Source organism: Ambystoma mexicanum, chromosome 6p (genome assembly GCF_040938575.1).
Source record: "Ambystoma mexicanum isolate Mex_15411 chromosome 6p, UKY_AmexF1_1, whole genome shotgun sequence".
In the NCBI taxonomy this organism is placed as follows: Eukaryota; Metazoa; Chordata; class Amphibia; order Caudata; family Ambystomatidae; genus Ambystoma; species Ambystoma mexicanum.
In genome coordinates this window covers 1081771640-1081786981 of record NC_090935.1, presented here as the reverse complement: position 1 = coordinate 1081786981, position 15342 = coordinate 1081771640, and the positions used below count along the sequence as shown (strand labels likewise).

Here is a 15342-nt window from a genome sequence, read left to right as displayed (position 1 = left end):
ACCAAGTTTTGTCTTTGCTACAGGTGTTGATTGGACTGGGCGATTCTAGTTCTCTTAGAATTCTAAAATATTCCCTGGTACTAGAACTAGCTTAGGTACCTCCCTTAGTTTGGAGGATTTCCTGTTTATATTTAGCTGCTATATTGGTGAGTTTTGCCTTATTCTGCTCCAAAGGGTTATTTTTCCAGGGGGATTCTAGATGTCTTTTTTTCGTTACGTGTAGCTTTGAGGCTAGGAGTGAACCAGGTGTTCAAATGAGCTCGTGGTTTACATTTACATAGTTTTAATGGCGCTATTGTATCAATAGCTTGGTTAAGTGTTGAATTGTAGAGTTTGACTAGCGCTACTGGGTCGGTACTAAGATCTGTAATGTTGGTGATGGGATGGGATGGAGAAGAGGTTATAAGCTATTGAATGATATATTTTTCTTATTTCTCGTTAAGGCTGGGGGGGGCATCTGAATGGTGGAGTTAATTGGTAAATTGTCTTGAATGGCAAATGAAATAAGGTGGTGATCCGTCCATACACAAGGTTCGATGGCTGTTATAGATGCCGTGCAGTTAATGTTTGCGAGCCAATTTAGTGTGCAGCCTTTAATATGGGTGGGCATGTTGATTCTGAGGGTAAGTCCTGCCTCAGAGATGTTAGCAAGGGTGGTAGCATTGGCGTCATTAGGGTAGTTCAAGCTGAGGTTAAAGTTTCCAAGTATTATAATTTGCGAGCCAGGTTTAGTGTCGGAATTAAGTAAGGCAGTAATGTCTTCCTCGAACGACGAGATGGGGCCCGCTGGCTGTATATAAGGTGTAGGATGATTGTACGAGAGGCTGATAGTGGTCATTTTACTGACAGGAGTTCACCAGAAGGGAACGGAGGATGCTGTGTGACCCTTAAACCCATATTGGATTTGACTGTAGTTGTGGGTACACCCTTGAGGTGGGTTCTGGGTGAATGGAGTGTGTGACCAATACGCACTTCATGTTATGGGTGTCTGTTATCTGTGTGTGACACAAAGAATGAGACAGCCCTGCCCGAAACTGACATGAATGCAGTGTGGTGTGCTGAAAGGCTGGTGCTTGCCCCAATCCACATCCCTTGTTAGGAGTGTCTGGATGGAAGAGAATGGCCAGAATGCACAGTGAGCTTGATTGCCTGCCTGCATGGATGCCCTTCTGAATGATTGATTGGCTGCCTGAGCTTGGCTCAGCAGTGTGAATGAGAGACAGAAAAGTATATCTGGGGACCTCTCACTTACCAGAATTGTTCAGAAGCTGTAGTTGAAACTTGAAGCTGCTTATCCTTGAAGCCCAGCTGGAAGAATTATTGCTGCTGCTTTCCTTTGATCCAATCTGAAAGCTGTCGAGGACTGACCCAAGGGAGGACCTGCTCAGGAGACCTCTCCCTGAGCTACGAGGAAACATCATGCAGAAAGCTGATCTTCACTGAGGCACACTGGAAGCCAGTCCCAAAAGGCTGTCGACCGGAGACAGGGTCTGCAGAGGAATCTGAGTGAAGCACCCAAACATCGATGCCATTGAAGTCCAATGCAACAGCCAGGGTTCGGAGGATTGCTGTAACTGATGGAAGCCAGTCGAGTCGTGTTGTCCAGAAGCGGGGACAGCTTGATGTGGTGCTGGTTGATGACCGAAGCCGCGCTGCTCCACCTTTGCCCAAGACACTTTGAAATGAAGGACTCCCTTGCCATCACCGTCGACCGATTTGTCCCGCCGGAGAAAGGCGAGGTCGTCGATGAACCAAGGAGAATCCGTCGGTGGGTGTCGCGCCACCCGAAGTCCACAAAGACACAGGCCAACAAATATCTGAAAGCCAGCCGTGGTTTTGTCCCGATCATCGATGCCAACGCTGGCACCTGACTCCTACATTCTTCTTCGATCTGCTTTGCGGCAACAAACTCTTGTCATCGAGGTGCACCGCATGCCTCATCTTCACAGGACTTCCACGACTGATCTTTGAGGAGCACCGAGAAGGTCGAAGCTGCTCTCTAAACGACAAGTGTTCCCATTTCTTCAAGGAATCTCGGTGCCATGTGGCTCCTGGCTTAAAGGGAGTTCACCCACGTGGGATCCGTCAATGAACCATCGAAGAAACTCTGCTAAACTCGGGTACATTGGGGTAGTGGAACATTTTAGCAGGAAACGAGACTTTTATAAACATATATGGACTGGGCTTGTTGATGCCTTTCATTTACAGGTGGGGGACCCTCACACAACTGTTTCATGGTAGTGGGACAAAGTATTCTGCCATTATTTAACCTAACTTGTCTTCCTTCCTATGTTGATATACATTACTGTTTGATTTGCATGCCATTAGAACTATCAGCAGCTGGTGCATTTTAAAGAGTCAAGAGTGAACAGTGGTACAACATAGACATTGTACATATTTACCATATGAGATTTGCCTAAGCACAAAGTGTGTTATCATTGTGTATATGTGTTGAACCTTATTTTATAAAGAACTGTGTTATCACAAAAGTGTGTGGACATTCCTTTGTGGGGGCTTGGGGATTACACTGTACTTAAGAACAGCCCACATCACCTCCTGAGGGCTTAAGCCTTGGTCGCTACTCCATTGCTACCAACAATGAAGAACCTTGAATGTGGCACTCTGTGCTTCTTCTCTGCCATATAGAGGGTAGGAGTGCAGATAACCACCCTCCAGTCATGCCGCACTCAGAAAAACTCAGAAGACAACTGTTCCTGACTTGTATCTGTTGCAAAGATGGATTTTACTATAACCATTTTGCCACTTAAGTACTTGTTACTCTGAAGGTTGATTTCAGCTTCTTCTGGGGCCCAGTTTCTTCAGCTTAATCCTTCTTGTTTCTGAGGATGTTATATCCATGGCCAAACTCCTCAAAGATTCCCATTGTCAGAGCAAAACAACAACATACGAAATGTGACATATGCACTGAAACTTAGTTTCCCATCTCGGAACATGAATGATGATCCCTTTTTTTGTCCAGCCCCTTCCCTTATTCGCAGTAGAAGCACAGATAGAAAAATGTGAAATGATAAAGCAAAGAATTCTAGGAATCATTGACATTCACTAATGGCAAAACGTTTGAGTGCTCTCCTAGCCAAAACAAGTACATTCAAGTCGATTGAATCTGGCATTGTTAGTTCTGTTTTTATTTTCTTTAATTTAAGCATCTGCCCATTGGGATCAAATACAAAACATCCTCTCTCAATCATTTAACATTGTATATGTTTCAGAAAAGACTTGAAGAGACCCTGGAGCAGAAACAGTTGCAGACTGGAAAGCTTGAGACAACTGTGAAATCCCTTTCTGAAGAACTCCTTAAAGTAAGTTGATTGGCTAAGTCATTTGGCCATTGGAGATCGACTTTGACACCCATTCACAACCTGAAACTCTTTATACAGGCAAATGAGATCATAAAGAAGCTTCAGGGTGATATGAAAAAACTGATGGAAAAGATCAAGCTTAAGAACACAGTGACCATGCAGCAAGAGAAACTATTGGGAGAGAAAGAGCAGGCATTACAAAAGGAAACATTCGAACTTAGTAATGTGAAGCAAGCACTTAATCAGAAAGTGGAGGAGGTAAGACGACTCTGAATGTTGAAAGCTTTTTAGTCATTGGGAAGCAACCAAGATGCAAAAGAAATTAAGCTATACATAATGAGTCTTGTACAGGATGAACTCCTCGCTTGAACACAACATTGAGTAATTGTAGTTTTCACTGGGTGATGTGAGTGGGCCATTTCTATATAAAAAAGTAAAAGAAATTGTAGCCAGTGCAATCCATTTACGCTGTTGAGTGTTTTCTACTAAAATGGAAACACGACGTTTGTTTTTGATATGCAAATTTTGGCCAGCAAAAGAATATTTATGAGAGCATATCCACTTAATCACCAGGTAATACCTAACATCTTTAAATATGTTGCTTTTTGCACTCTTGCATTGTACAAATATTTGATATCATCCATTTCAACGTTGGCTAATTTATCTGTCTTTATTATATACTGTATTGAAGCTGGTAAATATTTAAAGAGCTGCAAACATATGTACTGGATTATAATGAAAATCATGGATGAGCCTTTTACTGGGGACTTTAGACGGTAGGGTATTGGGAAAACCCTTGTTACTGCGAAGTATTACACGAGTGGTATTGTCAAGATATGTTTTTCTTGTTTTGAAGAGATTGCATGCATGCCCAATGTCGAGGTTTGCTGTTGTAAAGGCTGCACTCACTTTGTAATGTGCATTTATGCTTTCACACCTACTGAATGCAAGTGGAGCTGAGATTATTTTCATACCTATGGAAATGGCACCAATCTGTGAATTGTGATGCCTTACTCTCTTATTATCTTGAGGTGGTTCAAGCTTTCGACTAGGAAGTAGTTTCTGATTAAGACTGGAGTTGTAAAGCAGGAGTCCTGAATCTGGAACCATCTTCTCTCGTCTTAATCATCTCCGAGGATTGCATCATGTTGGTGCCTTGATAATTCCATAAATTCCTTCTTTAAGCGAAAAAAAGTTTCAATTTTGTAAGTTGGAGCTGCCTTATTCTGTACTCGCTGGTCCATTCATCAGCCCAATCTTTATTTTATGTTGTCAAACTTCCTCTTTTCTAAAGATGATGTTTCAATTCCACCATACATATGGGACACCATTTTGCATAGAAAGTGAGGGCTTAGCACATTTTAAATAAAGCAATTAATTCAGCACTTGTAAGTCAGATTTGATTTTGTATTTTCATTTGCTATTCTCAGTTGATGGACGGGAACGGAAGGGAAGGGGCGTAGCATTGTAAAAATTCAGTGCCCTGAAATTCAATGTCCGATTCCCTTTGGCCTACGTTTTAAAGTGTTATTGCAGCTTATCAAATTCATGACCAAAGTCGGAAAATAATTGATATGCTGTCTTTGTGCATCAAGACTCAACAGAGTTTGAAAGTGGAACAGGCGCATAAGCCTACAAGATCGCAGAACAAAAAGAGTATTTTGGAGCATAGAATCGAAGGTCGAGTTTAGTGAAACAACTAACCTTCTCTGTGAGACTAAGCATTTGGGAACCATTGGAGGGTTGGGGCATTGCAGGTGCTTTCAAGCTGAGACGTGTTGGGACTTGTTAGCTCTGTGTGCATGCATTGCAGAGAAATGTGTGCAAAGGAATGGCCAGCACTGCATGATCAGGTCTGACCCATAACTGGTGTACATGTGGACCCCATAGTCAGTGAAGAGCTTTTGGTAGCCCACTTAGAGGTACAGGTGGTGTGTGGTAAGGAGTGTGTACTGGGGGGGATGGGTGCTTCCTGTAACCAATCTTCTTGAATGATTTCATTATGAATGTATAGAGCGCAATGCTCGCCCAAGGGGATCTTGGTGCTAGGGACAGCACTGGAAGGCATTAACAGGCAGACACGGGATCAAAACAAGTGCCATGAAGGCAGAAATGCAGCTTTCATTTTGTGTTGATTAATAAGTGGAAAGATGTTGTATTACAAAACGGCTATTTTGGATTTGAATATATATTTGTACTAAAATATACTGCAATTAGAAATGGGAACCTCAAAAAACAGAGAGCAAATGGCTCAACTTCAAAATCTTTTCTAAATCCCTGATCTTAAGTATCAAAACGAGTGTGAAGGGGTACAAATATTATCCTGTCCTCCATCTATGCCTTAAATCCAGAGCAAAATTGGCACTTCAAATAATTATTCCACAGAATGGCCAAATTCATGACGGGAAGAGCTGTTCATGTGGGATGGCTTTAATTCAGCTGTAGATGGTACAAAAGAATGCTAATGACTACAGGAAATATGAATACATTGCAAACCTCTTGCCAAGCAATTAACGGATGACACTACAACTTCATGCAAAGGTATTTCACCCGATGTTTATAATGTGTACAAGTGTCTTGTACTATCTGCTGTTAGATCATGACATATTCTGAAATTTAGAGCATTGGTATTGGGTACATGGCACTGATTAACAATGCGGAGGAAGGAACAGCCAAGGTGTAGATGTTGATCATTTAATTACCTGTTGATCAGAAATTCTATGAAGTTGAAAAAATGTGCAGATGTAATTGAGGAGTGCTATATTCTGCATTTTAATGGCCTACCATCTGTAAAAGCTTGAGGGAGTTCTGCAAAGCAGTTTTTTAGGTGGGTCATAGATTGGCCCACCCACTTTGCAAACCAATGTACGAAGGGTTGGAAGAGGGGACTTTGAGATGCTGCTGAAAGTACTGGAAGATAGGCAAATATGGAGGTCATTGACCTAGGCACAATGGCAATTTGATGCCATATTGCCTTGCCGACCATGTGCAAGGTCAAACAATTCTACAATAAAAATAGCTAATCAAGCCCACTTCTGGCATACAAACAGTAAAAGGAGTGCATAAGAAACTGCGTCACTAAGAGATGCTCTTTGCAGTGTACATAAGAAAGATGGGCATACATTGGTGATATTTGAGGAATATTGCACCTGATTAGCCTGGGTGGGGGAGTCTATCTGGGTGAAAACTGAAAGAGGTAGTGCATATTTGGAAGTACAGCCTCACAGAATTTCAAATGAAACAGGTGAGGACTTGGAATAGCCTCTTGGTACATATGAGGTTGAACAAGTGATGCAATCAATGGCTAGTAATAAAACTCCTGTCCCAGATTGCTTCACGTCGTCCTGTTATGAGAGTTTCTTTTTCTTTATTAGCACCATGTATTGCAAGACTATTTAATCAATTCCTACAGGTTGGGAGGATAGCCGGGTGCATGGTAACTTCTGCCCATTATTGCAAAACCCCAGAATTAGCAATGGAATTACCAGTCCACATCGAATAAGTAAACATGACACCAAAATGTAAGCAGAGCTCCTTGCTATCTGCTTGGCCCAGGTAATTCATAGTCTGGCTAATTCAGATGAGAATTATTTAATTCTTAAAAGATAAACTCAAGACAAAGGGTGATTGAGGTGATCAATGTAAATGAAACGAAAAATTACCCTTTTCCACCCTCTCAATAAATGCTGAAAAGTCATTTGACAGTAACATCTGGTCTCATTTGAGCATAGTCTTTAAAAAAGGCAGGTTGGGTAAATGATGTTGGCTTGTGCGTTATGATGGGAATACATGGCATACTTTCCCCAGGCATACTATCTGCTCTTTCTATAAATAATTGCCACAGTGCAACAAACGGATTGTGGCTATTAAGGGACCAGACACGTGGGGTACCATCACAAGATAGCCCTGCATGTAGATTATATCCTGAAAAACACAGAACATGTTTCCTTGGATAGAAAATTAGCTAGACAACTTCTACAGAGCTTGAAGATTTTATCATTTTAAAATCTGGATAGACATGAATGAAAAATGTTTTGCTTGCGGCTACAGCCCACACCGCTGGACGAATCTGCACGAAACGTGCGCGAGGCACAGTGGCCTCATCCCTAAAGCGTGCTTTTGGACATTTTTTTGTTAATCTGCCCACTAGAGTTTTTTTTTGTTTTTTTTAAATCTGCTTTCGGTTCGCAGACTCGATTCCTGATTCGGGACCGCAGACGCCTTTGGGCCAATTTGGGGCACGCGTAACGTTAGTGGACATCGTATGCACCCTCTGATTGGTCAATTAACATCAGGTGCGTCAAAACGTTTGAAAGGGACTCCATGTTCATGAACTGTGCCCTTATTCCGCTGAGCTGAGTGGGGTTGAGGATGGGATATGGCCAGAAAAAGCCAACAATCGGGTATTTTTTTGGCTCTGTTTTGCGACATCCATGCATATTTCTACATAACAGTCTCTGTGAAGAGCAGATTTAAGATGGTTTATAACATTGGCGCCATTCTGTGAAACTGCATGACGTTTTGCAATTTAATTCTAGACCCAACTTTCAATGCTGTTGGAAGGTTTGGTGCCTTTTCAACAAGAGGGGGCATACTTATAGGGGTATTCCTAAAATATTTGAACAGCTTATACATTTACTGCAGTTTGCCGTTTGCGAGAAGAGTTTAGATCCAACATTGAATGTTTCTGCAAAGTTTAGCGGGATTTAGTTAAGAGGGGGCGAAATTATAGGGGGGGTGTCCCAACATATTTAGATGGCTTATACCTTTGATGCTGTTTGACAAATTTGCAGAAAAGTTTGCAAAATGTTTATGGACCCGACTTTGAATGTTTGTGCACATTTTGAATGGATTTTGTCAAGTTATATTACTGTTTATTTCTACCTACATTTTGACACTTTTGAAAAAAATTAAAACACAGACGATTTGAAGCAAACCTGTGTGAGGGATATTGGCAAGGACCCAAAAGCATGGTTTTCGCAAATGTGTCCGTGTTTTTATTGTTTTCAAAAGTGTCATAATGTAGGTTCAAAAAATAGTGTTATACTTCTGGTGACTGAGGTATAGCCTGTGGCCATGGCCAGTGACCAGATTGTCCGGACATGCCCCGGACACTCTAGCCATGGCCACCCAGGTCCAGCAATGTGGTTAAAGTGAGTGCGACCACCAGAAACTAACAGTGTGGTCACGTTTTTCAAAATCGAGAATGGGCAACAAAATTCTGCTTGTGGCTACAGCTCGAAGTGCTGAACGGGATTTCAAAAAACTTGCACTAGGAGCATCAGCAAATACTTGAAAGCATTCTTTTGCAAATCTTTCCTGTGTTTTTTATTTTTTTGAAAGTGTCAAAATGTAAGTACAAAAAATAGTGATGTAGCTTTGGTGCCTGGGCAGTGGGTCTGGCCCTCGGCAAGGACAAATGTCTACTCAGATTTGCTTCTTGGGGAATGTGGCATGGCCGAAGCCCTTGACCCATGGATTGCGGGGACTGGCCATGGCTTCAAGCCATGAGAACTGGCCATCGGTCACATTATAGGGGTATAGTAGACACTGGACTAGGATGCACGCTAGATGCATTTGATAACGGAGGTGGTTTGTTGGGGCTGGGGTCATGGTCGAGCCTCATGCCCTAGGCAATTCGACCATGACTGGCATCCCCACCATGTGCTGCTGAAAACGACACACATCAGTAGGCGTTGCAAACAATATGTTTGTTAAAGGAGGTTTATAGATTTTTCCTATGTGTGCGGTAACATCATGAAACATTGTCACTAATAACCTATGAAATTCACTGAAAAAACATTTTTAAAGGGACACCAATGAAGTGACCGCTATCTTTAGGCTGTCTGAATGAGTCCTACCAGGGTTGTCCAACTCAAGGTTTCAAGAGCCGGATCATGTCAGGTTTTCAGATTACTCCCTCATTATTATTCATGAGATAAATGTGCATACACTGATTCTAAATGTATGCACATTTTTCCTCATGAATATTGATGAGGGATATCCTGAAAACCCATCAAGGTTCCGGCCCTTGAGGTCTGTAGTTGGACAACCCTGGTCTATACGATTCTAAGTTGCAAACATTTTAATGTTTGGGCGAGTGCTGTGAACAATTTAAATGAACCACAAGCCCATTGTGGGTTATGTACATGTTGATTCAAGCATAACACCCTTTTATCAGATGCATATTGGTAAACATCTGTGCTACTTCATATGTTAAATGCTCTTTGAATGTATGCAAAGCAGCCAGGACCCATCATTGGTTCTTTTTGTCACCTTCCACCTAGGAGTATTTTGACAAAGTACAATAAGAGTGTACCATACTGTCCATCTTGAAATGATAAACTTTGAGGAAACAATGTCTATAGTTATTGTAGGTTTTGACGAATGACATGCATTGCTCAGTAAGGAGGGTGTGGCATTCCTAATAGATTACAGTATAAACTGGAGGTGAAGATACATTGTAACTTTTTTAAACAAGACCTTTTACAATGTTTTTTTTATAGCTCATTTTGCAAATAAGATCCCCCCGTCCCCCCAACGCCCCTTCAAGATATGTGTTTTTGGCCTGACTGCACTGTTCTCCGCATCAGCTATGGTCGATCTGGCAAATGTGCATCTGGAGGGGGAGAGGGGGAAGAGGAGAAGGGGAAGGGGAGAGGGGCAAAGGGAGAGGGGAGGGAAGAGGGAGAGAGGAACACACTGGGTATAGCTATGGAATAATTCTAAATCTTGGTTACTTAACTGCTCTGAAGCGAAGGAGGTGGAGCAATGCCTTTTCTATAGAAGGCTTCATCTGGGAAAATTAATCCTGCATCACTATTGTATGATAGCCTGAAAACTCTTTCGAGATTCCTGATAGAGGTATATCATGATATGAACCAAAAAAGGTTGAGGTGTCGTGGTTAGGTAGAGCAACAGAAATCCAATTATTCCTTCTTCCTATATTTCTGTACGTATTTCAATAACTTTCCATTAAGATGTAAAAAGCAGTTATAAATAATCTTCAATTTAAGATAGGAATTATCTGGCAATCGAAAAAAAGCATATCTCCAGGAAAGTACTGTTATGGGTGACCGCTAGAGGAGTCGTTGGCATCCCAAAAGTGGATCAATATCTAATGGCAACATTTAATTGTTGGATAATAGGTCCAATGAAACAGAGTTTCAGTAAATCTGAGCTGAGGTGGTTACTATGGCTGTCGGCATGAGGTGGGAAGATTGGGGTAGCCATACCCAGTCCAGAAGAACCTACGCAATGTGCTGGCCCTGGGCAATCGGGAAGCGCGAAGAATACATTACCTACTTGCCCTCTCTAATCTCTACAGTGTTTTTTGACCAAGATTGTACACCTGTAATACATGCACATGGATTTGATTCCTTGATAGAGGTTAGATGGAACATGTTATCAAAAATATATCAAAATTGTTCCCCTTAACATTCAAACAGTGAACGAAGCCTTTGTCTTTAAATGAACAGGCGAGGTGTCTATCATATGCAGATCAGCAATTGGGAAGGTGGAGAGCTAAACACATAAGGGAACGTGGTTCTAGGGAGTGGGACGTATTTGAAAATCATAGTTTATGGGCTTCCCAAGTGTAGATGGTCAACCCTGTACAAATTACTGCGGGCTGGAGAAGGAGAGGCAATGCATGGTGACCCGGGGAAAAGTGTCTGTCATCTGAGGAGTCTTGCCAGAATATTGCAGCTGGAGTTGCTGAGTCATTATGTGTGTGCAATGGAAAGTAAATGAGCACAAATAGTTAGAGGTGGTACCGGACCCCTCGCCACCTGTATTACATTTTCCTGGGTATGTTTTTTTTTTTGAGGGGCTTTAGCAAATGGGGAAACGCATTCCTTCCACTCTGGGGGTGCCAGAAATGTAGATGTTGTGAAAAGGAAACACTACGCAAGTATATCGTGAGCATCCATCTGCTGTGTCGTTCTCCAGTGATTACATGAGGGTATGAATATAAAAAAGGGGTTCTTGCTTGAAGCTTTCCACCCGTTCTCTTCAGCCATTATTGTTCAGACGAAAAGGAGCCAAGTTCACGCCTCAAAATGTAACCTGTTCTATATTATAATAATTCAATATGTGCAAAAAGGCTAAATGCTAGACAGCAGCACAATCCAATTATCTTTCATTGGATTTGGTAGGCCAAACATTTCAAATGGAAATAAAAATCCCATTTCGCAATGAGATAATTGTGTGCAATTCCCATACAGCCTGTTTGTTGATTTGCCGGTCTGCTTCAGATGCAACTGAGGAAAGACTCCAGGATCGGGATCTTTCAAGCGAGTAGACGTCAGCGCCTGCTGTCCTTTATGAAAGGAAGCCATCTTGGAGCACCATTCTCACAACGGGCATTGGGCAACCTGTGTGGCAGCTTCTTGACTAGAACAGGAGTAGCATCACAGGTTGGCGAGGGTTTTGCCAGAAAATGGGAGGATGGAGTGGGTACGGAGGACTTCAATTCCACGGATCTCTTGCTGAACTGTCCATTCTCGCACCAGGAAAGGCGATGGACAACCTATTAGTTTGAGTTAAAAAATTCGTTTGAGAATAAATGGGTGGAAATACTGGCGGTAATGCTTTGAGCTCACTGGAAATACTTTAATGCAGCATTTGCCATAACTGGTAGGCAGTCTGTACTATTACATAGGAGTCCAACCCTTTGCGGATCAGATCCTGTATTGTGGACATGTCCGAGAGGTGCAGGATCACTAAAACTCCAATGCTGCCCTAAATATGGCGGCTGTTTGCAGGAACCTTCAAAAACTTGGACAATGACGTCTCCTGGAGCAGGAAGTAGACCAGTGTTCTCGAAAGGGGCTGGGCGGATTTCAGGCCAAGACTGGCTTCTTTGCTGGTCAGGTAATCTGGAATATTCCGACCCACCTGCAGCCTGTTTAGAACCTGGCCCTGTTTCTGCTAGTGATGCAGCTCTGTCACCCTATATCATAAACCTGTGCTACTGTTAAATCTGTTTGTTTCTGTTTGTTTCCCTGTTAAAATAACATTGTCAGAAATGAATAGTGTTTAGGTCCTGCCTTTTTATGTTGCAATACCATTTCTTGAAGCTGCATCGCATCTCTTTACAGCATTGACCGTCGGTTCTTGTTGGGTTAAGCCTTAAACTGTACCAGTTACCATAACGCTAGTCAAGGTTAGCTCGGTCAGGAGACATTTGGATGGCATAGCAGAGTTTCAGCCCTCGTGTTTGCGTGTACAGCTGATATTGATTTGCTCCCTCCAGGGATGTTGATGCCAAAGGCTGGGGGAGAGCGCCCAGGGGTTTCCCCCACTGATGAGCGGTGTAAGGACATGGCTCACACAGGCAACATGGCTGCTCACTGAACAGGACGGAGGGTGCACCACTGTGTGCATGCGACACAGGACCATTCTCCTGTAGGGAACCTACCACTGCAGCCTCTCGGGCCTGCATGTGGTACATGCCATTTTCAAGGTGTAAATCAAGGAGTAATGAAACTACACCGGTTGACCCCTGGGGAAGTGGATAACTTTGCTGTGTACAGATCCATTTAACCATTATATGACCAAGCCCTGCATAGCTCTGTTAGGAGCGCATTGTGGTACCTGTGGCTACTCGCTTGAGGACCTAAACTCTGTTTGCAGACCGTTGGAATTGTAGCCAATGTGGGACAGGTACACTTGATCACAACAATATCAAGCACAAAGTGTGTCCCTGACTGCAACAGCTATAACAGGGAAAGGCAGGAAAAAAGATAAACCCACAGACCCAGACATTTTGCTCCCACGTCGCTCACTAAGATAACAACCCAACCTGGAGAGGTCCAGGCCATCCTCTCCATCGAGGGATCCTGTTATGGCAGAGCTAGGGTGCATTGAAAAATGAGTGTTGTGTTTGTATAATAAATTTGTCAAAATCGTAGAGAAGGTTGAATGATTTTATGAATTTCCATTTGTAATATCTCGGCTTCAGTGTTTCGTCTGCTGCGGGTCATTTGTATCTTAACAAACATGTATGGGTTGCAAATGTTCTGTATCTTGAAGAGGGGGTGTAGTTTGAATTGATATAACCCCTTGTTGAGATCAAACTTTATAACCACTGTTGCACTATGCAACAGGTGCATCATGTCCTTCCTTGTTATGTCGTTCCCTCTGAATGGCATAATTAGGTATGTATATGTCGACTGTGATGAATCTCAGGTATTCGCCCCTTCTCACCAAGGGGGAGCATCCCCACCCCAACCTCTGCGAGACTAGGGAGGTGAACCCACTCTGCAAGACCCTCCCTGGGGTTCAAGGCATGTGGGACCTCCCCGGGAGGGTCTCGAGCGTTTGGGACAAGGACTCCGTTCCTGTGAGGAACTCCCTGGGCCATCTACCATAGTCGCATATATGGGATTGACTGTTGGAACGAATAATGTGGCATTTTTACGTTTGGCTGACGGCAATGTAAAAAAATAAACATTTGTTAAAGATAAGATGTCTCTTTAACAAGCAACATATATTTAACTGGAACGAGTAGGAGAGGAGTAGGAGAGCCTTGTGCGCAGGGGAAGCCCCCAACATCATTACATCTTGTGGAGGTGGAGAGACTGCAAGTCGCGGAGTAGAGGTTCAAAACAAGTTCCCTGGGAGGAAGTAAAGAAACCCTATAACCTCACAATTTGGAACTGGAGAAAGTCTAACATAGAAACATGTAATGAGAAATCTGATACAAAACTCTTGAATGAACAAGATACAAGAAGAGATTGTAAGACAGAAGTTATGACGTAGAAAGCTGAAAAAAGGGTCAAGATAAACCTACCTCAGGAAAGCCTGACTGGAAAGACAGGAACAAATCTACAAGTGATGACAAGAGTGTGAAAAAGTATCTGAAGGGAAGATGTTTGAACTATAGGATCACAGAAACCAGACAACCCAAGACTATTCTTAAAAAGAACTAGAGGAGTTGATTTCAGAGACTATCCAAGGAGATTATGCTGAGAAACATCTGTACCATAGACAAAGACTGTAAATGAAAGGCCTATTGGAGGAGAAGAAAAGACCAGGCGAAGACGAGACATTCTCTTGGCTCATTTAAGTTAGTTTAATTTAGCGTTGTGGGTCACATAGTTAGTTTGGATGGAGGACATTGTTACTTTGAACTTCCTGACAACTGACAAGCACCTTTTTGGTTTCTTTAGGTAGTAATATAGAAAGATAGGCCTTCTATTTATAATGTAATAAAAGCTATTGAATCAGGCCCTCAGCGTGTCCGACTCCTCCTTCCACACGACACACAGATGACTGCGACCTCCTGGGTCCTTCTTGGGCACAGGTATAATTGGTGATACCCATGGTGTGGGACATCACACTGGTTCAATAGTGTCTTGGTCCAACAATGCTTTTAATTCTCGTTCAGCATGTAATTGAGTGTTCAGAGGTATACCTCTGAGATTTTGCACGGCTGGCTTCACCCATTCATCAATGTGCAGCTTGATTAATCTTTGTTTTAGTTTTCCCAATCCTTGAATGATGTTGTGGAACAGTTATTTAACCATATCTTGTGCATTTGTAGTTTATGCTCTTATGCGTATGTACAATATATGTATTCATCCCATATGTATGGCAAATTTAAAGCAAAGTATACATCCCGCTGGGAATGTCACTTTTATTACATAAACATTGATCTGTGTCTTGTGGTTTTTGTATTCACATATTGCTGAAATGACACCCTTGCATGGAAGGGCTGGGGCATATCCATATGTGTAAATGTCTATATTAGCAGGTTTAAGAGATTATGTTAGCAAGACATGGATGAGTATGCACTCACTAATTGCATTCACAGTAGCTCCCATATCAGTCAGGAATTCTACTGGGTTTCCATCAAGTTGTAACAAAATTAGCAGGCTATGATCCAATGCAGTAGGGTTGCTCATCCCTGGACAAAGATTCAGACTCTTGATCTTGTTGTGGGATAGTTTGTGTATCATGTGCAGTTTTGAGATTCTATTCATCGATACGTTGAATGATAGGTTTGTGTCATCAATGT

General features: G+C 42.4%; 1 protein-coding gene across 1 annotated transcript in view; it reads left to right on the top strand.

The window, feature by feature from the left end:
* The window catches only part of LOC138510186 (spindle assembly abnormal protein 6 homolog), a 366238-nt gene that overhangs the window by 255302 nt on the left and 95594 nt on the right, over positions 1-15342 (top strand). Inside the window, exons 10-11 of the mRNA XM_069625671.1 lie at positions 3231-3320; positions 3399-3578. Of these exons, the coding sequence (XP_069481772.1) occupies positions 3231-3320; positions 3399-3578 (270 nt within the window). The remainder of the gene's footprint in view (positions 1-3230; positions 3321-3398; positions 3579-15342) is intronic.